Raw genomic sequence first — 27,496 nt, 5'->3', positions numbered from 1 at the left:
CAATTTCACACTGAAAAAATGAGTAAGTCCCATTCGAACATGCGTTCAAATTGCCGAATGGGACTTTGTCTCTGCAGCTGAAAATTCAGTGTAGGAGAAGGTAAGTGTAGGAGAGGAGGTGGTATAACTGGTATAACAGAGATTGAGCCAGTTTCAGGCAAGTTCTCCTATACTAAGTGCCCTCGAATGCTCAAGACAGTGATAGTTAATTAATCTCAGGGTTGTTAGCACTACAACTATGTACTACATCTACCAAGGTGGTGTCAACTCGATTTTTAGTCTGACTCAGTGACAAGTGTATTCAGCAGCACCATTCAGTTCATGTCCAGAGAGATTGGAAAAAGAAAAGATTTAGAGGGACGAATTACAGAGAAGGAAGGAATTAATGAAAACAAAATTGAGGTTCAATATAGGAATACCGAAGGATACCCCAACAAATTTGTAGCTAGGAGAAATTCAAACAGTAAGGAGACTAACACTGTAGTAAGACGAAAGGAGACCACTAGAAATATGGTGAATGATGGCAAGAAGGGAAATTATGTTCAGAGAGGAGGTTTTTTAGAACATGGCCAGAGAGACAACCATTGGCGAAGCCCAAAGGCTTGGCCCCTAAAAAACGACCCCCCCCTACAGATGACTCAAACCCCACCCAAGAAGAGAAGGCTCCTAGGAGCAACTGGAGGAATAGGGGAGGGAGAGGAGGGAGAAATGTCAGATTAAGCTCAAATAAAAAGTAGAGCATAGATGGGATTTTTAATTTATCAAAGGTTGTTTTAAATGCAGAATGACTAACAATTTTAAATAAGGGTTTAAAATTTGCCTCCCAAACAGAATCAAACACATTTAAACTTTTTATAGATACCCAGAAATGTTTAATAAAATTAACAATTAAAAGATTTTTTGAACAAAAGAAAGAGATCGAGAATGACTCAAGAACATCAATAGGGACCCTAGAAACTGTAAAGGATGACATTAATACAATTGAGACTATTCATTCTGGCCTAAAGAATAAGTCAAAATTCTTCCCAACGTGGGAAAAGGGGGAACATATCCCCGCTTTCAGTGACATGATCATGACTGAGTTTAAAATAATTCTAAGAATAAAGGTAGAGAGAATTTTACAAAAAAAGAAAAACAGGCTCTAAAACAACTAAAGGAGAATAAGGAAATTGTCATCAGACAGGCCGATAAAGTGGGAGGTATAGTGATCCTAAATAGAGAAGACTACATGAAGGAATCAATGAGAACATACAAGATACTGAAAAACAACCCTATTAAAGAATTTAAAGGGGAATTGCACGGTATATTGGCTGAGGGTCTAGATAAAGGGGTGATTGACAAAGATGAATTCAATTATTTATGAATCAAATCCATTAGAATGGCAGTATTCTATTATCTGCCCAAGATCCATAAATCCATTGAGAATCCACCTGGTAGGCCCATTATCAGTGGGATTGGTTCCCTCACCAGCAACATTTCCCAATATGTAGACTTTTTCCTACAGAAATATGTGATAAAGGCAGGATCATATACTAAAGACTCCACCCAAATTATTAAAAAGATTGAGGGCCTGGACTGGAAAGAGCAATATCTATGGGTGACAGTTGATGTCACCTCATTGTACACGGTCATTGACCACGAAAAAGGTTTAAAAGCAGTCCAGGAGATTTTAAATAGAGATGGCCATATGTCTAAGGTTCAGGCACACTTCATCTTAGGAATTATTTGTTTATTTTTGTTCCATATTTTTGGGGGGTTTGAAGGGACATATTCCCTTCAAACTTGTGGTTTGAGGGTAATATGGGCACCAGGTTCGATGGGCACCAGGTTCGCAACAAGTTACGCCAACAATTTTGTGGTGGACTGGGTATTAAAAAACATTTGGGCTAACAACCCTTTTGGTGCGAACCTGGTGCTATGGAAAAGGTTCAGCGACGATGTTCTGATCATATGGGAAGGTGAGAGAAGCACCTAATTTCTTAAAATATATCAGTTCAAATACATATGGTCTTAAATTTACGGTGGAGATAGGATAATCCTCTATACATTTTCTGGATCTAACACTATTTATTAAAGAAGGAAAGGTGTTTAGCAAAACTTATTTTAAGCCTACTGATGGCAACGGTTTTATTGAATTTTGTAGCTGTCATCATAAAAATTGGCTGAGAAATATCCCTAAGGGACAGCATATTAGGATTTTAAAGAATTGTACTAAGGAAGAAGATTTTAAAGAACAGGTACAGGTTTTAAACAAAAAGTTTTTAGATAGGCATTATCCTGAAGATTTATTAACGACTACACAAAAGCAAATTGAGGGGCTTAAAAGAGAAGAATTTTTGGAAAATAAAAATAGGAGGAATAAGACCTCGGTTAATAGTTTTGATTTTGCATTTCTAACTAAATGTAGTAATTAATCTCATTTGATTGAGAAAACGATTAAGAAAAACTGGCCAATTTTGAAGCAGGATAAATACTTAAAGAGAATTCTACCATGCAAACCAAAAGTGATTTATAAGAAAACAAATAATTTAAAGAATATTTTGGCTCCAAGTGTCCTACCTAAGAAAGAAAATGTTATAGGAAATTCCACTTTTTTTAACTGTTAAACCCAATGGATTTTTTAAATGCGGGAGATGCAGTACTTGTAGATATCAAGCTAATAAGACCACACAGTTTCAAAGTTATGTTACGAAGGAAATTTTTAATATCAAACATTTTATTAATTGTCAAAGTCAATTTGTAGTTTATCTACTACAATGTAAGTGTGGCATCCAGTATGTTGGACGCATGATAAGAAAATTGCACGTGAGGTTTTTAGAACATTTTAATGGCATAAATAAGAAAAATTTGAAACATAGCGTTCCGAGACACTGTACAAATTGCAAGGATTTTAATTACCCGAGTTTCATATGTATTGGAATTGACATTGGCAACCCCCCCAGGAGAGGTGGTGATATGGAGAAAGCATTAGCCATGAGGGAAACAGAGTGGATTTATAAACTAAAAACCTCTGTTCCCTCAGGTCTAAACACGGATTTAGACATATTAGCTTTTATGGACTAATATGATTTTATATATTAACTATAAATTGTAAAACATGCATGTTATATTAATTCTGGTTCTCTTTTTTTATCTCCTTTATTTATTTTGTATATTTAATTATTTTTTTCATCATCTTCAGGATCTCTCCAAAGAATACAAGATTTTGAATATTATATATAAAATGTAATTTAACTCTAGTTTATGATGAAATGTTTTCTCATATACCGTACTTAAATTGCGTTTATTTATATGCTTAATTGTTCTTTTTATATATATTTTATATATTTTTTATATGTCTAACTGTTTTGTTACACTTAATTGTTTTTTTATATTCAATTTCTGTTTTTTAATTATTTGTTTTGTGGGTCTTTTAAATATTTTTTAAAGATTTTAAGATTCTTAGGATAGTTAAGATCTTCCCTGTAGCCATATAAGCACCTTTGAATCCTTCCTCACAATTGATGTGTTTTTCATTTGCCTTCTAATTAATGAGTATGCTTTCCAATATTGTATTAAACTTAGATATACTATGTTAGACTCCTCCATTATAATTGTAATTATTATACCAATATTAAATATGGGTTATGTATGAAGGGACTATTTTCATACATACATTCTACTTCTAGGTCTAATTTTTTACACACTATGAAATACATAAAATATTTTTTTTAATATATTCTCTTTAATATATTCTTTTTGCATATGTCACGTATTCATCAGCTTATAAAAATGTGGTTAATGACATTTACTGTCCACACAGGAAAAGTTGTGCCGAGCAGCAACCAAATCCACAGAAGGGTTAATGCTGAGCAGCAATTATGCAAATGGGAACCTGGTAACTACCTTTGGGGTCAAAGGCCGGTTACAGCCTATCACACCTAGAGGAGGGGTATTTAGGCCCAGTTCTCATCCTGTTTAGTGCCATGTCATGGTTTCCCTTGTGGTTGTCTGAGAGCGCGTTATTTATTCTGGTTATTTGACTTTGGCATTGTTTTTGACTTCCCTGTTTTCTGGCATCCCTGACTCCTGGCTTTTCCTTATCGTTGTGTCTCTTTCTGTTTCCCTTGACCTCGGCTATTTCTGACTATTCTTTGGTACGTTAGTCCGGCCATTCTAAGGTCCGGTATACGTTACCTATCAGTCCTTTGTGTTACACAATTCTATGTGCTGGATCATTCTGTAATCCTGACAGTATATATGGAAACAGTTTAATATCACATCCTTTTCGATCTTTGGAGAAAAGGTTTTTAATATAAGTCCCATTCATACATTTGTTTATCAAAATTGACTTTAGATTTGACTGTTAGCTGTTTTTTTTACATATTGATGTAAGAACAGATTGCAGTGATTCTGAGCCTTGCTAATAGTTGTGTAAATATGTAGATTGCCAATAAAGTTATGTTGCGTTCCACGGTGGTTATATGCGCATATGTGGTACCAATGTCCGAACGTCATGACGTATAACTTTACGTTCGTAGTGGTCTGCGCATGCGCGATCATCAATTGGGACGCGAAGACCGGCCAGTTTAAAAGTAGGAAGATGGGGACAGAAGACACAAGCTCCTGAGGAAGTCGGACGCCCGACGAAACGCGTTGAGCACAGTGACAGACGACCCTATATGATTGGTATCAGCAGTTTGATGTTATATACATTTGGCACTTTGATTTTTTTGCACTTTAACTCTGCATTGGGGTACTATTTAGTTAGTGACTCCTACTGTACCATTTCTATTCCCATTTCTATTCCCAATAGCCCATCTACGGCTATTATCCCAAGTGGATACTGTGAAGGGATAGTGTATGCTAGTGGCTATTTATAGCCATTTATCTTTACTTCCCTTTACTTATGGTTCTTTTGCAGTGTGCACTTTATATTGTATTTTTTCAGGTGCTGACCAAAGGGTCCTGAGCCTATTGAGGCTATTTTTATTGGATTGTATTTTATTGTGTATATATTATATTATTATTTTTTTGATGTCTAAATAAATTGTAAAACTTTACTATACTTTACTATCCGGCTATAATTGGTCTCCTTTTAGATCTATTAGAGACAATCTGGTAAAGACAAGTGATTGTGGCGCCCTGTGATCTGTTAGCATTTTTTGCAACTCTATTTTTAGTCTGACTCAGTGACCAGTGTATTCAGCAGCACTATGCAGTGCATGTGCACTTGCAAACTTGACCTCTTAGACTGCAACATTGTTTTTTTAGTACATTAGTTATTTTCTAACTCTTCAGTGTTTGTCCTTTTGATTTATACAAACTCTTTTCACCTTTTTTAAATCAATATCCAATAAATATTAAGTTTTACATTTGATTCTGTGGTCAGAACATCTGTCCAGTTTCTTGCGCACTCTTCCTTACACAACGTTTGGTAGGTAGTAACCAGTGCAGACCGTGAACATCCCACAAGACTTGTCATTTTGGAGATGCTCTGACTCAGTCGTCTAGCCATCACTATTTGGCCTTTGTCAAAGTCACTCAGATCGTTTCGCTGGCCCATTTTTTTTTTTTTTTTTTTATTCCAACCTATGAAATTCACTCATTATTCACTTGCTGTCTAAAATATACCACCCTTGGAAAGGTGCCATTGTAACAACATAATCAATGTTGGTCACTTCACCTGTGGCTGATCAGTGTATGGTCTTATAGCCTTGATTCAAGACACTATGCTGCCACATGTTAAAGAATATGAAAAGTAAATATATTAAATGCCAAAAGACTTGAAGCCAGGAGTTAGTCTAATGCCTCACAAACTTGAAACTTCACAAGCTGCCTCTGATCTTGAATGAAAGTATTTAAGAATGCTAAAAACCCACACAAACCTAAGTCAAACCAACCCCAAGTCATTCTAAATCTAAACATTGCTTAAATGTAATCCCCATTATTTGAAGTTGAAGTAACCCAAATACTCTAAATCCTACTACATGTGGAATCCTCGTGCAGCTTTGACCCTTGTTGAAATTATAATTACACCTCTCAAATGTGCCAAGTGCAGTTTTCACATTGGAGTCTTTGCTAAATCCTTCAGTCTCAAGTTTAATATTTGCATGCGTCACATTTTCATAAAAATGGAAATATAATCTAGCATACATGTACTAATGATTTCGTTCCGAAATGTAATTATTTCTAGATTATTTTACCATAATATTTCAATTATGTCCTGGGCCCACAGACAGTGCATTGTTACAAGGGAGTGCAGTCTAATATTAAAAATACACGTGATGATACATACCTGGCGTCTCTATCCCTGAAGATTGATCAGTTTAAGCCTAGTATCGCCTGTTGGTCTCTTTGCATTAGCCTGTACTTTTCCCGCTAGCAAACAAAGCGTCACTCCGATTCAGTTGGAAGCGATATGATCCTGACATCTCTGTTACCGAAGTTGTAACAGTTCGGGCCTTGTATCGCCTGCACGAACATCCACTAGCTCGCCTTGCAAACTTCTACCCTGCACACTAGGACTCTGATACTTGAGTTGCTAGTCCTCAGGATACACTGCAGAGTTGCTCTGGGTATTACAGGACATTCTATCTAACTAAAAACCACTAGTGATTCTCCTATGAATGATCGCACTATAGCAGACTGTAGATAGTTACAACAAAGAAAGAGACTAGCTAGTTTCTTCTTCATGTAAAAGTGAACTCCAATTAACTGATTTATTGTCTGAGCACACAGCTTTTTCTACATTTACAGTCATGACACTTGTTTGCATAATACAAGGAGGAGTATGCAGATACTGTAAATACACTGGGGAAATGGTCAGAGCCAACTCTTGCAATACCATGGGTCTCCTTGACCATCTTACTTTAAACTTACAATCGGCAAGATGTCATATTGTTGACTCAGTCCCATGTTGACAGGGATCTCTTACAGGATTTTAGACTGGAGAAAGATTTGAGTGTGTCTTTGAGGTTATTCTATAATTGTGTTGCTCTGTAGGAAAATGAGGATTGCGCTACATTCTTATTGTAATGTGGTATACAGGCCTGGACTGGCCATCGGGCATACCGGGCAAATGCCCGGTGGGCCGCGGTGGCCGTGGGGCCGAGGCCGGCAGGGGAGATCACAGGATCTCCCCTGCCAGCCCCTGCAGGGCCAGCGCTACCCGAGCGCCGGCCCTGCTGTGTGTCTCCATGGGCCGGTGGGGAGATCAAAGATCTCCCTCACCGGCCCAGAGACACTGAGATGCGGCCGCCAGCAGGAGAGGGAAGGAGGGAGGCAGGAGAGAACACCGGCGGAGCTCTAGCCAGCAGCTCCGCCGGGTCCTCTCGCGAGGTCTGAGCGTTGCCGCGGTTACCGCGGCAACGCTCAGATCTCGCGAGAGTGAACTCTAGCCTCCAGGCTAGAGGTCACTCTCACCACTAGGACCACCAGGGAAAGAAGCTGCAGTAAGGATCCCCCCTCCCAGGCCTGATGTAAGAAGGGAGGGGGGATATTAAGCAATCTGCCCCACCTCCACTAGGACCACCAGGGATCAGGCACCCCCCCATGGAAACCTTCCCACCCCCTAAAGGTAAGAAGGGGGAGGGGAGGGAAGGGGAGGGAAGGGGGGTAGGGGAATATAACTTTTTTTTATTATTAATTAAAAAAAAAATTTAAATACAAAATACACTCACACTAACAGCCCCCCAGACACACACACACAGCACCCCCAGACACACACACAGCACCCCCAGACACACACAGCACTCAGACACACACAGCACTCAGACACACACAGCACTCAGACACACACAGCACACCCAGAAACACACAGCACCCAGAAACACACAGCACCCAGAAACACACAACACACCCCCAGACACAGCGCACCCACATACACAGCGCACACAGACACACACAGCACCCTCAGACACACAGCAAACAGCACCTTCAGACACACACAGCATAATATATAAAATAACCCTCAGTGAGTTAACAAAGAAAATTAGAAACCTAGAATGTGACGGCAGAAAAAAACACCCTCACACACAGCTCCCCTCTCACATACATACACACACACACACACACTGCGCCCCTCACACATACAATACGTCCAAATATAAATATACACACACACACACACACACTACAGCACCCCTCACACTGCACCACTACATACATTACGCTCCAGATAAACGCTAGATCCCTTACCCTATATGCACTCTTAATCCTCTACACACACACACACACACACACAATCTCCTATAAACACACTACATTCCTTGTCAGCAAACACATACAACATTCTCTAAACACACCCTCTCTACAACCCCTACACACACTACGTCACCTATACACACACACTACAGCCCGTATGCACACACTCGCTACATCCCCTATAACACTATGCCCCCTAGCCACACATATTACACCACAAACACAAATGAAATTGACCTATTTACACAATACCACACCACACTCTACACACACGCAATCCCACAAGCAGGCTCCAAACATATGCACCATGCACTTTATTGGCTCTTTTGTCCTCTGGTATCCCACTTGTGGAGAAACCAGAGACAATGTAAAAGCAAACACAGCGCAAGCATGTTTTAAATTAAATTTGCTTGCGCTGCGCAGAACAAATTCAGGGCCTTTTTCTAATGCCAGAGCTCTTCAGCAGGCTCTGCGCATTGAACTAACATGCTCACTTTGAGAGGGGGCGTGCTTGTCATTAGTGATGACAAAACACACCCTCTCTGGCCCCGCTCTGATTGAAAAATGCCCGGGCCTAATTTTTTTCCCAGTCCGGCCCTGGTGGTATACTAAAGTGCAGGTCCTGGGTCAGAGTTTATAGGAGGCGGAAATGGCTGGGGAGAGCATTTTGCTCAGGTAGGGTGGGAGCTTCCCAGAAAAGCTCTTAAACACAAGGTTGGAAAGATGAAGGGTGCATTTGGATTCCAGCGAAAGCTATTTTAGCTCTTTTAACATGTCACAATGGTGGGTCATGTAATTACATTGTAGCACAACGCATCAGAATGAGTTATACAACACAGTACGTTTATGAAGGTGGGTTTGCGGCGCCAGTGCATAAACTACATCCCTATGTTCAATGACAATGACCGGCATTAGCATTTATTGTACAATCTGTTTCCTTACCATGGGCTTAGGCAGGATTTGTTTCTGTATAGGGCACATCGTTTTGAATAAAGTTATGATTTGAACTAATTTGACAGTCTAGAAGTTTAAAAAAAAATAAAACAAACTTAAAACAAATTAATTTGGAACAAAGTAAAACATATTTTTGATCCATTTATTTTCTTAAGAATAGCAGATTAGGGAGCTATCTACTAAGCAACTGTAAAAGCAAAATAAGAAAAGGGGCTTTTTTCTTAATTTTGATCAGTTGGCTGTACAATAGATAGCTTCCTAACTTGGTATCTTTAGACCAAATTGCCATAATTAAGTGTACCAAATTAGGGACTTGTCTATTAAGCAACTAAAAGCAAAATTAAGAAAATAGCTTTTAGTTAATTTTGCTTTTTTAGCTGCTTAGTATATAACTATAATAAACCTAATTTGGTATCCTTATATTGGATTTCCATGATTAAGGATACCAAATCAGAGAGCAATTTAATAAACAACTGAATGATAAGAAAAAGCTCTTTAATTTTAATAGTTCAGCTGTATTTAATACATTGCTGCCTATTTTGTTACCCTTATGTATGATATCAAGTATATAAAGTAGTATGCTGATGATAAAGGGGGTAACTGTTTACATATTTTTTCATAAAACAAATAAAGTTTTTTTCTTCTATTTTACAAAACATTAACTGAGATATTTATCTATTGCAGACACCTACTTCGACAAACAGGTATAGATTTCCATTGTGTCTCTTCACAAATTGCTTCAGATTTATCATTTGTTTTTTTCTCAAAAGCATATCCATTGTTGCATCTATATCGCACTTTATCACCAGATGCATATTGATCCTTTTTTTTACCGGTAAGCACTCCATTTTCAATTTCAGGTGGTGGTGAACACGAGATATCTAGGAAATCAAGAATAGTGATAATTGTATATAAGGTTTGGTTAATACATTTGTATTAGATTTTTTTTTTTAGAACCATTCTGCTGAAATATAAAATGTAACTTATTACACCAGTTTGTAAGAATTGGTTAACATCAAGATTATTTTTCTCAGGTTACCTAAATTTCCCATGTACCCTAGTAAATATTTACAAAGACAACCCCTTCTATTTGCTTGTAGACAAATAGAATGTCATTTACAGTATGCTTTTGGTTAGGTGCCCAATTTGCAGGGAATAATCTTCGGACCCGACTTGCACAGATACCATGTACCCCAGACTGCTAACACCTTGCAGAGGCCCCTCTTTAGAACAGATTGACTTCCCATGATACAATTAAATATTTTATCATTGTACTCTATAAAAGAGTTCTATGTGTGGTACTAACTATACTAATATCAACAGTAATCCCAAAGCAATAGCTAATGTTACATTATTTTTCAATAACTATATATTACCAGTACTATCTCCTACTGGTCCATTTGTGTCATTGTCTCTAGCTGTTGATTAAGTATCGGTTTATGAATGGAAACATGTCTAACTTCTCCAGGCATGTGGTAACTTGACTTTTCCATGTTCACCCCCTTCATATGTAGTCAGTATAATTATATATTTTATTACTGACTAGAGTTGAGCGGACACATGGATGTTGGGGTTTGCCAAGTTCGGCCAAACTTCGGCAAAAAGTTTGAGTTCGGGACTCGAACTTGACCCTGAACCCGAACCCCATTGATGGGAACCCGAACTCTTGGGCACTAAAATGGCTCTAAAAAAGTCCTAGAAAGGGCTAGACGGCTGCAAAAGGAAGTCAAATGTATTGCCTAACTACTAATATACTTACTTACCCAGTGGAAGAAGAAGAATGTTAAACTATATACAGTTTTAAATAAAAAAGTATACAAACATAGCCAGGATTCAGCTGTAAGCATTTTCAACACTTACAACAATCAAGTAACACACATTCATATAAAATGTAAGTTACTTGGCCAGTCAATGTAATGACAGGAATGAATAAGTAGATAACTCCCTACTCCCTACGGTATTAGAGAGCTATCTACTGAAAGGCTGAAAGACCTGAATTGGTCTTTCAGCCAAATTTACTAATACTAAGTAAAGATTACTTAGTATTAGTAAATTATGCCCTTACTCGCTATACCGTGAGTAGGGGCATGTCTATTAAACAGTGAGCAGCCTATGGTTAAAAAAAAAAAAAAGTCCCCCCCTCCTGAGCCCCCACCCCTGAACGGCGGGTGGGGGCCCTAAAGTAAAATAAAGGGGGGACCAATTGTCCTCCTCGCGGCCCCCACCCATGAGCGGTGGGTGGGGGCCCTAAATTTGAATAAGGGGGGCACACCTATTGTCCTCCCCCCCCCCGGCCCCCACCCCCGAGCGCTGGGTGGGGGCCCTAAAGTAAAATAATGGGAGGTGAACCTTTTGTCCTCCCCCAAGCCCCCACCCTTGAGCGGCGGGTAGGGGCCCTAAATACCAATAAGGGGGGGGACCTATTGTGCTCCCACCCCAGAGCGGCGGGTAGGGGCCCTAAACTAGAATAAGGGGGGACCTAATGTAAAAATTGGGGTGGAGGACCTACCCCCTCACCCTAAAAATAATGAGGGACCTTTAACTAAATACCTGTAAAAATAAAATAAAACTTACCATTTGATGTTTTCTTTCTTCTAAAATCTTCTTTTTTCAGCCCCAAAAAATGCCAAATAAAAATCCATAATAACCAACGCATAAAAAAAATAAATAAAAAAAAAACGTGCGCAAAAAAAATAATCCATCTTAACCCATGGAGGGCTCCGCGCAGACTGAGCTCTGCAGGTCGGGGGAAGGCTTATAAAGCCTTGCCCCGCCCTGCAATAAGGCTCAGAGCACTCTGATTGGTGGGTTTAAGCCATCCAATCAGAGTGCTCTGACAGGTAAATAAAGAGACTGACAGGTAAGTCTCTACATTTACCTGTCACAGCACTCTGATTGGTTGGCTTGAAATCCACCAATCAAAATGCTCTGTGTCATTTTACACAGCGTGGGAAAGTTCTCTGGAATTTTCCCACGCTGTGATAATTTGGATTATAACACCGATTGGTTAATTAATCTCAATCAATGGTCAACGGTATTGGCATCAGTGGTGTCGCTAGGAGGGGGGCAGAGGGAGCCATGGCCGCCCCCTATATTATGCAGTCTCCCCCCCCCCCCCAAATAAAATTGAAGTCGGGAGCACTGAGTCTCCCTTCACACACCGCAGTAGCACTGTCACGGTAGAACTGTGTTCCACCCTTTTTCCAAGTGCAGCCAGAGAGGGCACTGTCCTGGGTCACAGAGTGAAGTGAAAGGGAGAGACAGGGATGCTCAGCTCTGCACAGAGGCATCCAGGCAGCGGCTGGGAAGTGGGAATCAGTGTGTGTATCAGTCTCTGTGTGTGTCGGTGTGTGGGGGGGTCAGTGTGTGTATGAGTCAGTCTGTGTGTGTGTGTGTGTGTATGGGTCAGTGTGTGTAAGTGCTAGAGCTCCATAAGAGAGACCTCTCATTTTGTGAGTTCCCCTGTACCCGATGGATAGGCAGCCTTCTCAACCACCACGTTGTATCAGGGAAAGGGGAATGTTCTGTCTCTTCTTTTTTTTGTTTAAACAATTAATAAAGTAAAAATTGTAAAGCTCTTTCCTATCCCACTCTCTATACCCCCCTGACCACAGTACACCCTCATAGACAGTAAACCCCCCACATACAGTACACTCCCATCAACACAGAGTACACCTTTGCATACACACAGTGCACCACACACACACACACACCATTTCTTCACCCACATATATATATATATATATACACACACACACACACACACACACACACGCTGGCCGGGTCTTGGGTCATAAATAACAGTTCTTTTTTCCAATATGAGGAAAGCTTTATTTAGCAAGCAGGCCAATTGAGCCACAGCAAAACATGAGAACCAAATAAACTCCTACTCCGCACTGGAGACGAACTAACAGAGTACCCGTTCTATGCTACTGGGCAGCTAAGCTGACCAACAAGCAAAAATAAAGTCTTGCAAAATACCTTTTTGTTCCCACACAGTTTCAGCAGTCTTTTTGACTCGCAGTCTCAGTCTCCACCCCAGCTCTTCACAGGAGAGAATGAATTCCCTCTGCATAGGGTTTATGTAGCTCCCTAATTGATGTACTAGAGCAACCAGATTTTAACCCCCTCTAGTCAGGGAACACTGAAAGTGCCATTCTGAGGCTAATATAGCAGTGTTCCCTCACACTGCCACAACACACACATAAATTTAATACATAACAGATAATAAATATATTCAACCATGACAGATGCATTCTGTATTGAGGTATATTGCCATAGATCTCTTTTAGATTGAATGAAGATTTGACTGTGTCCCTGAGGTTTTTCCATAATTGCGGTGGTCTGTAGAAAAATGAGGATCAAACCACTTTATTTTTGTATTGTGGTTTGCTAAATATTTTGCGAGTACTGGATCAGAGGTTATAGTAGGTAGGAACAGCTGGAGAGAGCATTCTACTCAGGTAGGGTGGGAGCTTTCCCAGAAATGCTCTTATGCACAAGGCTAGAAAGATGAAGAGCGTGTCGGGATTCCATTGATAGACAGTTTAGCTCTTTTAACATGTCACAGTGGTGGGTAAAGTAATTACATTCTAGTACAAAGCGGCAGAACAAATGATATAACATAGTGAGTTTATTAAGGTGGGTTTGCAGTGCGGGTGCATAAACTGCATCTCCATAATCAATGACCGTCAAAAGCCCTGGCAAAATCAAGGAAAATAGCTCCACTTAAGTCTCCTTGTTCCATGCCAAATTGGATGTCATTGCAAACTTTTAAGAGGGCAGTCGAAGTTGAGTGATTTGGACGAAAGCCTGATTGATAAGGGGTCAGATAATTTGATCACTGATAATATTCACATAGTTGCGTATGGATGCCTTTTTCCAAGATTTTTGACAATACGGGGAGTAATGATATCGGGCGATAGTTACCGTATATACTCGAGTATAAGCCAAGTTTTTCAGCACATTTTTTGTGCTGAAAAAACCCAACTCGGCTTATACTCGAGTCAGTGTCTGTATTATGCCAATTTGCATTGCCATAATACAGACAGGGGGCTGTGGGGGCTGCAGAGCTGTTACTTACCTCTCCTGCAGCTCCTGTCAGCTCCCTCCTCCTCGCGCCGGTCCGTTCAGCACCTCGGTCAGCTCCCAGTGTAAGTCTCTCGAGAGCCGCGGGGTCATAGTGCGGCTCTCGCGAGACTTACACTGTGAGCTGACAGAAGAGCTGCACGGACCGGCGCGGAGGAGAAGGGAGCTGACAGGAGCTACAGGAGAGGTAAGTAAGAGCTCCGCCAGTCCCCCTCTTCCCCCCCACTGAACTACCAATGCCACTGGACCACCAGGGAAGGAGAGCCCCCCTCCCTGGCCAGCTAGGAAGCAGGGAGGGGGGGACGAAAATAAAATAATAATAAAATAAAATAAAAAATAATAATTAAATATAAGAAAAAATAATAATAAAAAAAAATATTAAACTAATTAAAAATAATAATAAAAATTGCCCACCCCCCCCACCAAGGCTCTGCAACACACACACACACACACACACTGGACTCCTCATACACACACACACTGCACTCATACACACACACACTGCACTCATACACACACACACTGTATTCATACACACACACTGCATTCATATACACACTGTAAATAAATATTCAATTAATATAATTTTTATAAGATCTAATTTTATTTAGAAATTTACCAGTAGCTGCTGCATTTCCCACCCTAGTCTTATACTCGAGTCAATACGTTTTCCCAGTTTTTTGGGGGTAAAATTAGGGGCCTCGGCTTATATTCGGGTCGGCTTATACTCTAGTATATACGGTAGATACCAAAGTATTATCGCCACTTTTATGGGTAGGAACAACTTTTGCAGTCTTCCAAATTTTGGGTATGTATCCTGACACCAGGAATTCATTGATAAGGGTAGTGACAGGTTTAGCTATTGCTGGCACCACTTAACTTTAGCAACATTGCTGGGATTTGATCTGGTCCACACTAGTTTTTCATTTTTAAATTATTAAGATGTTTATTAACGACACTAACAGGCACAGATCTAAAATTGAATTTCTCTATATGAAGAGTTTGAAGATTTGGCAGGGCCTGATCTTTATTTGCGGTCTGAAAATGAGTGTAATTTGTTATCTTGGCAACCAGGATGGTAGCACATCCAGCAAAATAATTGTTAAAGGCATTTGCTACATCTAACGGGTGTTGCAGTGTTTGGTTGTCCATTTTGACAATGGAGGGTTGGGAGTGGATTGTGGGGGTTTGTATGCTATTTATGATTTTCCAAAGGTTTCTTGGGTTTGATAGGTTGTTTAAATCTTCACTGAAATATTGGGCCTTTTTTGTTATTTTTGTGCATGCATTTTACCATTGTCTGTAAGCACAGTGATCGTTCATGGAGCCAGTACGCTTGAACTTTGACCACAGTGAATTTCTAAACTGGTACATTTGAATGAGGTCAGCTGTAACCCAGGGCAGGTGTGTCTCTTTTAGTTGCACTTTACGCAGAGGGGCATGCAAATTACAAACAAGCAAGAACTCGGACTAAAACAATGCAATTTCAGAGTCTAGGTTTGGTATTAGACCCAATCTGTGCCATGGTATGTTCTTGAGATCATTTAAAAAAGATTCAAGATTAAATTGTTTGAAAGATCTGGTGATTATAATCTTGGGAGGGGATTTAGTGGCCTTAATTTTGTGTATGCAGTACACTAGACAGTGGTCACTGAAACTGTTAGGGAGAATGCCTGCCTCCTGGATTCTGTCAGGACAACAGGACAGAATCCAATCTAGCAAGGTATGGTTTTGGCTTTAAATATTAATGCGGGTTGTGGAGGAAATTAATTGTGTTAGCTGCAAAGTCTTAAACAGCGTACATGATTTATGTATATATATATATATACTGTATATATAAAGTATCTCACAAAAGTGAGTACACCCCTCACATTTTTGTAAATATTTTATTAAATCTTTTCATGTGTCAACACTGAAGAAATTACACTCTGATACAATGTAAAGTAGTAAGTGTACAGCCTGTATAACAGTGTAAATTTACTGTCCCTTCAAAATAACACAACACAGTGATTAATGTCTAAACCGTTGGCAACAAAAGTGAATACACCTCTTAACGGAAATTAGCCATTTTCCCTCCTCGCTGTCATGTGACTTGTTACTGTTACAAGGTCTCAGGTGTAAATGGGGAGCAGATGTGTTAAATTTGGTGTTTTCACTCTCACACTCTCTCATACTGGTTCAACACAGCACCTCATAGCAAAGAACTCTCTGAGAAACTGAAAAAAAGAATTGTTGCTCTACATAAAGATGATCTAGGCTATAAAAAGATTGTCAAGACTCTGAAACTGAGCTGCAGCACGGTGGGCAAGACCATACAGTGGTTTTACAGGACAGGTTCCACTCAGAACAGGCCTCACCATGGTCGACCAAAGAAGTTCAGTGCACGTGCTTAGCGTCATATCCAGAGGTTGTCTTTTGGAAATAGACGTATGAGTGCTGCCAGCATTGATGCTGAGGTTGAAGGGGTAGGGAGTCAGCCTGTCAGTGCTCAGATCATACGCCGCACACTGCATCAAATTGGTCTGCATGGTTGTCTTCCCAGAAGGAAGCCTCTTTTAAAGATGATGCACGAGAAAGCCAGCAAACAGTTTGCTGAAGACAAGCAGACTAAGGACATGGATTACTGGAACCATGTCCTGTGGTCCAATGAGACCAAGATAAACTGATTTGGTTCAGATGGTTTCAAGCATATGTGTTGTGGCAACCAGGTGAGGAGTACAAAGACAACCGTGTCTTGCCTACAGTCAGGCATGGTGGTGGGAGGGTCATGGTCTGGGTCTGCGTGAGTGCTGCCAGCACTGGGGAGCTACAGTTCATTGAAGGAACCATGATTGCCAACATGTAATGGGACATACTGAAGTAGAGCTTGATCCCCTCCCTTCGGAGACTGGGCCGCAGGGCAGTATTTCAACATGATAACGACCCCACACACCTCCAAGACAACCACTACCTTGCTAAAGGTAAAGGTGATGGACTGGCCAAGCATGTCTCCAGACCTAAACCCTATTGAGCATCTGTGGGGCATCTTCAAATGGAAGGTGGGGGAGTGCAAGGTCTCTAACATCCACCATCTCCGTGATGTTGTCATGGAAGAGTGGAAGAGGCCTCCAGTGGCAACCTGTGAAGCTCTGGTGAACTCGATGCCCATGAAGGTTTAGGCAGTGCTGGAAAATAATGGTGGCCACACAAATTATTGACACTTCGGGCCCAATTTGGACATTTCCACTTAAGGGTGTACTCACTTTTGTTGCCAATAGTTTAGACATTAATGGCTGTGTGTTGAATTATTTTGAGGGGGCAGCAAATTAACACTGTTATACAGGCTGTACACTTACTACTTTACATTGTAGCAGAGAGTCATTTCTTCAGTGTTGACACATGAAAAGATATAATAAAATATTTACAAAAATGTGAGGGGTGTACTCACTTTTGTGTACCGAGAGGCGTGTTACCTCCGAGTATGAGGATGGCCTCAAGGGACCACTAGCCTATGGATTAAGACCAGAAAAGTTTACCTAATTGGGCCACAACCTAGGACCAGTACCCCTTAAAACATAGAAAGTAATGGGTTCTGGCGTAGTACCTGATATGTGAGTCAGGCCGAGTTGTCAATGAAGAGGTAAACAGTGACTGTAATAGTATCGAGTAGTTGACCTGTGGGCATGATATATAAATTCTGAATATAAGGTAGTAGTTTGGCCAGATCGTAGGCCCTAAAACCAGAACCTACCCGACACTCTGCAGAGGGGATTTAACTGAGAGAAAGGTGACGGCTTCCTTGCTTGTAAAAGCTACCGTCCAATGAATAATAACCTAGAAGAGTAAATTACACGCTTAACTAATTTCATATGTATTGTATGCCTTTACATGAATCATAATTAAATTCCAACCAACATAGAAAGAAAATATAATTGATACGGGTGTCGTAATTCACAAATCCTAGTACGAATCCCTGGTAAGAAAAACCTGATGGGAAAAGGTCAGGAAAATCAGGACACCACTCTAGGTTTAAACGTATAGTAGAATTATAAGTGACTGTAATACCGTTTGTGACCAGTAGGGGCAAAATTCCCCTGGAGTACTGGTTGAAATTCGTGAGTAGTTGTAATGAAAATGAATGAACTAGATGGAGTATTGATACATACGAATGGATACATTTTAATTGTAATTGAACCGAAAAGGAAATGTTATGTATATAACCGAATGATAGCATTCGTTAGTTTAAGTAATATGAAACATATGCGAGTGGCTAAGGGAATTTAGCCGAACGGTGTACTGTATGAAACAAAAAGTACTGAACGCTGGTTGAAACGAACGGGGCTCTGCCGTGTAAAGCTGGGAAGTTTGCAGCGGTTGTTTTACGGCAGGCCTAACTTACGGTTTATTCAGCGGCAAGTAACGAACGGGCTGTGCGGATGCCGGCGACGGGATGGAGAGCCAGTGGGGGGCACTGGACCAGGAGACCACGAGGAAACCGGTAAGAAAATCCAAAATGGCGGTCTGAACCAGAAGTAAACGTTTCTGACTCGCCAGACCAGTAACGATAAGGTGGGAGTGGTTTGGCAGCCCTTTTAAATGGAATTCAAGCCCCTCCCACAACTACAGGCCAAGCCTTCAAATATATCAACAACAGCTCCCTGATAAGCACACAATGCCAATACACATACACTCACAATGCAGCACCTAGATGATCACACTACAGCCCCTCTCAACACACACAATCTCAAAGGCTCCTATACATGAGCACGTGTTCACACTACAGCCCCTAGTTACACATAGTACCTGTTGACCATGTTCTTCTCCAAACTCTTCAATCACTCGGTCTCTGTGACACTGTCCTCTCTTGATTTTCCTCCTATCTCTCCCAACGCTCATTCAGTGTCTCCTTTTCTAATGATACCTCCTCCCTTTGTCCTGTCTCTGTTGGGAGTCGCCCAAGGCTCTGTACTTGGTCACCTTCTATTTTCTCTTAATACTGCCTCTCTTGGCAAACTTATTACCTCATTTGGATTCCAATACCACGTGTACGCTGATGCCACTCAGATATACTTTTCCTCCCTGGACCTCTCCCCTGCCGTCCTGCAATGTGTCACTGCTTGCCTTTCTTCCATCTCTGACTGGATGTCCTCACGATTTTTGAAACTCAATTTCACTAAAACTGAACTCCTTGCCTTTCCTCCTCCTAATTCTTTCAAGTTTCCTCCTAATACGGATCCCCCTTCAAGTGAGTGGTACCCACATCAGTGCATTCTTGCAAGTGCGCTGTCTTGGAGTTATACTTGATCCTGGTCTCACATTTGAGCCTCACATCCAGTCTCTTACCAAATCCTGTAGATTCCACCTTAAAAACATAACCTGCAACCGCCCGTTTCTTATGCAAGATGCTACTAAGGAGCTTGTCCATGCTCTAGCAATCTCTCGCATGGATTATTGTAACTCTCTCTTAATAGGACTTCCCACAAGTCGCATTGTCCCGCTACAGTCTATAATGAATGCTGGAGCTAGACTGATTTTCCTCTCCTGTCACTCCTCTCACACCTCTCCCCTCTGTCAGTCCTTAGATTGGCTTCCTGTATCCTATAGGAGTCAATTCAAGGTACAAATCCACACCTATAAAGCACTGACCAATTCTAGTCCCTCTTATATCTCTTCACTGATCCGCAGGTATGCCCCTTCTCGATCTCTCCACACACACTTTCTGATTGAGACACACATTTTCTCACAAATTGCTATATTTTTTTAAATTCTTTATTTTTGTCGTGGAGGATTTTACAACATTGTCTGTGTAGCCACAACAGCCTTTACAGATGCAATCATGTGTAACATTTAGAAACATTTTCATGGCATAATTACACTCAGCACGTTTTTGTAGTTTAGTGTACAGTGAAGACTATATTGAGCAGTGTATAATTCAGCTTATGAGTAGGTAAAGGTGTTTGTGTACTCTGCGGGTCTGTTCGCTATGTGAGTGCTGCTGTAGTGCTTGCTGTGCTCTGTAACTTCGTCAAGTGTGAGGGGTAAGCCGTTTAGAGGAAGATATGTCTTTCATGCTTTAGAGTAAGTAAGCGTGTCTATCCCCCTGTTTCTGCCCTCGGGGGTGTAGTGTGTGTGGTAAGAGATTAGCGTATCGTCAGTGGGCAACTATATATACAATAATAACAAAACGAAACATTATGAAACAGAAAAAACATGACCCGTTGTAGCTTTAGTCCGGTGCCCACCATGACTTGGTCTTTTCGTTACTTTCATTCATTTAGAGGAGTGGTATCTGAAGGTGTGATTGTGCTTCAGGTGGGTAAGTACGGGTGGGTGGCATAAGTTTTCCTTGCCCATATGACCCCCGGGTCAGGGGCGGGGAGTGAGCGGTGGTGAGCGTAGTGTATCCGCAGGATAAGATCCCTTGCGTGGGGTGGGCGGCAGGAAGGTACTCGAATCCTGAATTGGGTCTGTGTGGGGCAGTCAATTGTAGAGTCAGGTCTTGGCTTTGCCCTGAGAGTGCTGGGTGGCCTCCCTGGGCACAAATTCAGCTGAGGTTCACGGGTTCCATTTGTGGATTGGACTTTGTGCTGCTTCAGGGGCTCCCATGATGAGTGAGTGTTGTGGGATGCCAAGTCGCTGCAGAGTCACTGGGGTCCCGGATGATGTGGGTTTCAGTCCCCTGGGTTATTGACAGGGCTCTAGAGTGGCGCCATCTGTAGCCGATGTTATGTTTTTGTAGCAGAGTGGTGAACGGCCACATCCCCCTCCGCCATGCCATGGTTCCACCGCTCATGTCTGCAAAGAAAGTCAGGGTCATGTCTGCGAAGATGTAAGGTGAGTTTCCACGCAGTGCTTTTAGGATAGCTGCCTTATCTAGTCCTCTAAAAAATTGTACAATCACGTCTCTTGTGGCTGAGGCATGTGCCCTGGCTGGTTTGGGCACTCGAAATATGCCCTCCATTTCTACTGTTTTGGCTAGTTTGGGCATGAGTAGGGTCGAAATTAGTCTCCTCACCACGTGTGGGAGCTCTGCATCAGGTACATTGTCGGGGACCCCCCTTACTTTTATGTTATTCCGGCGACGGGAGTCCTCAAGACCGGCAAAGCGTCCTTCGTAGGAGCTGTTTAATTGTTGCAGGGCCTTGACCTCTTGCTGGAGGGTGTTGATCGGTTGCTTGCTTGAAAATGAGGTGGTTTCCAGTGCTCTGTTTCTGCCGGTCAGCCCTTTCAAGTAATGGCGGATTGTGGCCACGTCTGCTTGTATTTTTTTTTAGTAAATTCGCCAGTAGCTCTTTTATGAGCGAGGCTGTCACCGGGGTCGAGTCCGGGTTTGTTGCCAGGCTCTGTGGTGGAGTGAGCGCCTGAGCTTGTGTATAGCCCTCTTCGGATCCACAATAGAAATCCTCAGAGAGGTCTGAGCAGTCCCCACGTGATGGCTGCCATCTTAGACCCCTGTGCGCTCCGGGCCTGCTGCCATAAATCCCTGATGTTCATACCCATGTGGGGCACCTCCTGTCTTGTTTTTTTTTCCCCATCTGGGTTGTGGGTCCTGGGGAGAGTTGTTGGGTCCCTTAGGTCCAGTCTGGGTCTTAGAAAACGGGTAGGTATCTGCCTTGCGGTCTGGAGCTCCAGATACATGCAACCATTCGCTTTGGCAGTCAGACTACGCCCCCCACAAATTGCTATTTTTATTTAAATCCATCCAGCCTCCCTACCTTTGGGAGAGCTGAGTGGATCTTTCCCTGACATCCAGTATGTCTCCTCTCAATCTTCCTGCAGTCTCTCTGTGCTCCCCTGCATGCTCTCTGTAGCGATGACAGGGCTGGTGTGATGTCATGTCGCTAACCAGAGCACAAGTGAGCAGAGAGGAACTGCAGGAAGGTTACTGCTCCCTCATGTGTTGCCTCCATGCTCCCCATGGCAATGACTTTAATGTTTCCTGCGCGGCTTAGCAAAGGGCTGACAAATAACAGGCGCCAGAGCGAAATGTCTAGGCGCCCTGGTGACCTGGCACGTGGAATTTGTCGAGCCCTGTGTATGTATGTGTGTGTATGTATGTATGTATGTATGTGTTTATAACTGCCCCCTACTTTGTCCCTGGCCCCTTATGTGCCCCCCTAAGTATGAATCCTGGAGACGCCACTGATTGGCATCCACCTTTTACAGCTCTGCAGCAGCTAGGTACATGTTACCTGACAGGATAGGAGCCATGAAGCAAGTAAGGACCCAGGTAAGAAAGAAAGCTTTTGCAAAATAGCTGTTCCATTACTGGAGAACAGTCCCAGGGAACTCCTGTAATCATAACCACTATTGTGGGTTGCAGTGGTATTGTTCTTGGAGTGACTCTGTAAATATGAAGTGGTGCATTCTCCCTTTTGACCCTGTTTATTCTTCTAGTTTCACCTGCGTTGCTACAGATCTTTATTGGAATAGCAAGCATTTCTGGCAACTGTAGTTCAGCTAACAGCTTTCTAGATAAATATATATATTGCCCAATGACATCATGCTACATGCTTGCATTCTGGAGTTACCATAATCATACCAGCATCTGGTTGTCAGGTTTACATTCAAGCACATTGATAGTTTTAATAGTCACTATCACAAACACATAATTTCTGTGGACATTAGAAAATGCTGCCACAGAACAATTCATACAGAATCTGTTACACATAGGTGTAGTTATCTTTCTAGTGTTGTGTGATATCTGTACTTACAAACACAAGTAGGGACATGCCACCATTTTCCTTCAAGACACGTTGCTGGTTTCTCTTCAGTCATTTTGTAGTTATTCACACACACATATTGTGCATATTCACCATGCTTGTATTGTTTTTTTTTGTAAAGAACTCGTGTGTTGGTTACACTTGGAGGGGGGCCACATGGGTCCTCTAAACAAACAAAAAAACAAAAGGGGATTATGTATTTAATGCACCACAGTATGTACAAACATAAATAAATATGCAGTCTACTATGGTTCACAATGTATGAATATGCTTCCACCAAAATGTTCACTTTGGATTTTTACACCCAGTTTTAGAGAGAGTTATAATATAGTGTGAGGCAATATTCCATACTAGCAAAATACATAGGCAAGAGAGGGATTCATTATGGAGCAATGCACATGGGAGTTTGGATTGCATCCTCACATCACCATTCTCCTGCTTATTAATTGCAGCAGGAAGTGTATTGGGCTGTCTATTGGCATAGTACTTCAAGAAAGAGGTGGCAGGAAAGACTTATGCAATTATATGAATTAATGCTCAATTCTCTTGTGCATTGGGTTTGTTTGCACTAGACCACAGGCCAAAATCTACTATCCCTTGTTTGTACAGAGTCATGCTCAAGAAACCGTTACTTGTGTTTCATACTGCTTCTTACAGTTATGAAATAAAGCACTGTATCACTTTGTAGCTCTGTACCACTGTAATAATACCACCGCATCACTTAGAAATGAAACCTAGAAATAATGAAAGCATTATTTCAAGTATTATTTTCTGGATTCTAAGAATTCTGCTTATCTACTTCTCCCAAGTGTTCTTCTGTTGGTATTTAAAATTTTAGTTCAGTATAGTTCATCCAAATTCTACACATTTATGTAAAGGTAAATATTTCCCAACAAAAGTGTTATCTATACAATAATCTTCCTTTAACGTCAAAAGGTTGAATTAGAACATCATTTCTGATAATCTGTAAATGACTTTTATACATGTTGAAAAATACTTTTACCAGAGCATTGCGGAGCGGCCAACCATGTTCTTTCTGTGCATCGACTTTCATCTGACCCAGTGATGTGGAAACCAGGGTTACAACTGTACTTCACAATGTCATCCGTGAAATATTCACTCTTTCTTGTTTCTTCAGTAATCTCCCCATCTTTTATAATCGGTGGCTTGGGACACTTTTGTAAAGCTTGAATATAAATAAGAAAATATTTATCCTATTTTAGACTGTTTACTCTCTAGTTTTAAGTATCCTGTTTAGGGTGGCCACATATATACATATAGTTTGCATTATATTGCTTTATATTAATCAGTAAGGGTCTGAGGGTATCCCTAACTACCAGTGTATGCTGCCTGTTTACAATTCTACGTATAGCTGCCTTTTAGCGCTTATCCTATTTTCTATCATTTGTACATATATTCAAAGTGACTAATATTTCTTTTTTCTTTCAGTTTTCCTTTTCTTATGTGTAAAATCTTCTGCTTTTTCTTTTTTTCTGGTTTATTGAAATATACGTCTTTTGTATATATAGTCTTGGGCCAAAGGCTCACTACATTAATATACATCTATATTAATGAAAAGTACTAATACTCAATCTGACTTACGGTTTCTTCAGGTTTATTCTTAGTTACTGATACATAATAAAACAACAAAGGATGTTACATGATCATGGATGTTCAACAACAGATGGTAATTGCTGGACTTCTGAAGGGAGAGTTACATCGTTAGAGAGAGACAGAGAGAGACCTTGTGTCCCTTTAAGTTACTATATAGATGTGCCCATACTGACGTCGGACTATAACTCTAGACATATAAGGACAAGACCCTCAATCCACATTCCAGAGTTCTCATACAAAGAAAGGCACGTGACAGACCATCTGTTACTTATGTCAATCCAGACATCCATAAATAATCAATAGAAACATAGAATATGCAATATTCTACATTATGCCTCTTAATGACTTTACTTCTCTCTTTGCCAATTGCTTTTAATGTAATTAATTATCTTCTATTCCTTGCGTTGCATATTAAACCGCGAATGTCACTATCTGGGGACTTTGTAGAATTCGCAAAGATTCTATCTTTATGAAATACTCATCTTTCAGGGGGATTGAGATTATGTGGGATTCTGTTGATAGATGGATTGTGGAAAAATAAGCTAAGCAACTGAAATGAAACTTTGCTTAATGGAACACTATGGCGTTATGAATACAAATGTGTATTCCTAAAGCTATAGTGCCCTAGTCACCCTTACTAGGGTTAAAAAGATATGTTACCTTTTTTACCATACCATTCTTGGCTGAAATAATCAAGACTAATGATCTTAGCCAATCCAATGGTTTCCCTTAGGAAAGCATTGGGGAAAAGTGTGCATGCGCATAAATATGTGTGTCTCTCTATGAGGCCATCTGATAGAAATCACTGAGTGGTTATCACTCAGACATTTAAGCCCTGCAATGTAAACACTGCCATTCATGCAGGGTTAAAACTATAGGGACATGGTACCCATGCCACTTCATTGAAATTAAGGTTTTTTTTTTTTTTAAGCCCTGCCTATATATAACAAAAAACAAATAACAAGGAGAAATAGAAAGACAAAAAAGGGCTAATACAAAAGCAAACACTGCAAAGTGCCAGCCGCTTTAACAATAAAAATGTGAATTACACCTTGATATCAAACAAGCTAAGCAATTGAGCCTATTGTAATCACAGTTACACAGTTACATAGTAATATGGGCTGAAAAATGATACGTCCATGAAGTACAGCCTTTCAAAAGTCTGTGCTATTGCTGTTGATCCATAAGAAGGTGAAAAAACTAATTTGAAATGATTTCAATGTTGCCATGGAATAGGAAAATAATCAATGAATGGAGGGGACTGTAACATTGGTTATCATTCTTATATTGTTACTATAACCAACTCATTCTTATTATAATAAGTTGGAGTGCATACACTGCATAAACCAATGTATTTATGGGGCAGAAAACTGATTTTTTTAAGCAGCAAGAGTAGCAAATTTTGTGTGCCAGAGGATAGTTGCGCCTCCAGCATACTTGACTTAGGTAGCCCAGAGCTCTGTTCCGGGCCACATAATGGCAATTATGTGCATATATCTTTATGAGAAGCCTGTGATTGCACTGAGTACGGCCCCTGTGACGTTGGAGGGGGCGTGGAAGTTAGCGCCTGGATGCTGGATTCCAGATAAGTAGATTATCTTTCTTATAATACTTGTAATACTGCAATCAGAGGGGGTGCATAATTCATAGTGCCCAATAGAGCATACTACACCCCCCAAAGGGTTAGAGTAATGCTCTAATTTTTATATATATATATATATATATATATATATATATATATATATATATATATATATATATATATATATATATATATATATATATATATAATTAGGCACAATGATGGCTGCACTCCTCGGTCTTGATTAAAATCCAAATAACTTTTATTGAATATACATTAAAAATAGATCAACGTTTCAGCCCCACTCTGGGCTTTCTTTGTTTTTTTGTTTTTTTATCCTGAAGAAAGCCCAGACTGGGGCTGAAACGTTGATCTATTTTTAATGTATATTCAATAAAAGTTATTTGGATTTTAATCAAGACCAAGGAGTGCAGCCATAATTGTGGATACTTTATGTGGACCAGCCAGTTGACGTTTGCACCCGGCATCTAACAGGAAAGCGTGAGTGCAAGGAACCCTTTTGTTTTATATATATATATATATATATATATATATATATATATATATATATATACACACGCAAGCCTTATATTAAAAAAATAATTAAAACAATTTCAATGCTCATATATATGAATTGGGTTATATTATGTACGGTGAGGGAAGAAAAGTATTTGATCCCCTGCTAATTTTGAACGTTTGCCCACTGACAAAGAAATGATCAGTCTGTAATTTTAATGGTAGGTGTATTTTAACAGTGAGAGACAGAATAACAACAAAAACAAAAAAAAATTCTGAAAAAAGCATGTCAAAAAAGTTATAAATTGATTTGCATGTCAATGAGTGAAATAAGTATTTGATCCCCTATCAATCCGCAAGATTACTGGCTCCCAGGTGTCTTTTATACAGGTAACAAGGTGAGTTTAGGAAAACTCTCTTAAAGGGAGTGCTCCTAATCTCAAATTGGTACCTGTATAAAAGACACCTGTCCACAGAAGCAATCAATCAATAAGATTCCAAACTCTCCACCACGGCCCAGACCAAAGAGCTGTCCAAGGATATCAGGGACAAGATTGTAGACCTACACAAGGCTGGAATGGGCTGCAACACCATTGCCAAGCAGCTTGGTGAGAATGTGACAACAGTTGGTGCGATTATTCGCAAATGGAAGAAACACAAAATAACTGTCAATCTCTCTCAGTCTGGTGCTCCATGCAAGATCTCACCTCGTGGAGTTTCAATAATCATGAGAACTGTGAGGAATCAGCCCAGAACTACACTGGAGAATCTTGTTAATGATCTCAAGGCAGCTGGGACCATAGTCACCAAGAAATCAATTGGTATCCCACTACGCCATGAAGTACTGAAATCCTGC

General features: G+C 40.6%; 1 protein-coding gene across 1 annotated transcript in view; it reads right to left on the bottom strand.

Moving 5' to 3' along the window:
* Positions 1-27,496, bottom strand: part of CFH (complement factor H) — a 1,233,551-nt gene that overhangs the window by 3,099 nt on the left and 1,202,956 nt on the right. Inside the window, exons 18-20 of the mRNA XM_063428115.1 lie at positions 23,932-24,114; positions 22,920-23,093; positions 9,831-10,019 (exon numbers count right to left, since the gene is read on the bottom strand). Coding sequence (XP_063284185.1) covers positions 9,831-10,019; positions 22,920-23,093; positions 23,932-24,114 — 546 coding nt within the window. The remainder of the gene's footprint in view (positions 1-9,830; positions 10,020-22,919; positions 23,094-23,931; positions 24,115-27,496) is intronic.

This window comes from Pelobates fuscus, chromosome 7, assembly GCF_036172605.1.
Source record: "Pelobates fuscus isolate aPelFus1 chromosome 7, aPelFus1.pri, whole genome shotgun sequence".
NCBI lineage: Eukaryota > Metazoa > Chordata > Amphibia > Anura > Pelobatidae > Pelobates > Pelobates fuscus.
This window is presented reverse-complemented; position numbering and strand designations above follow the sequence as displayed.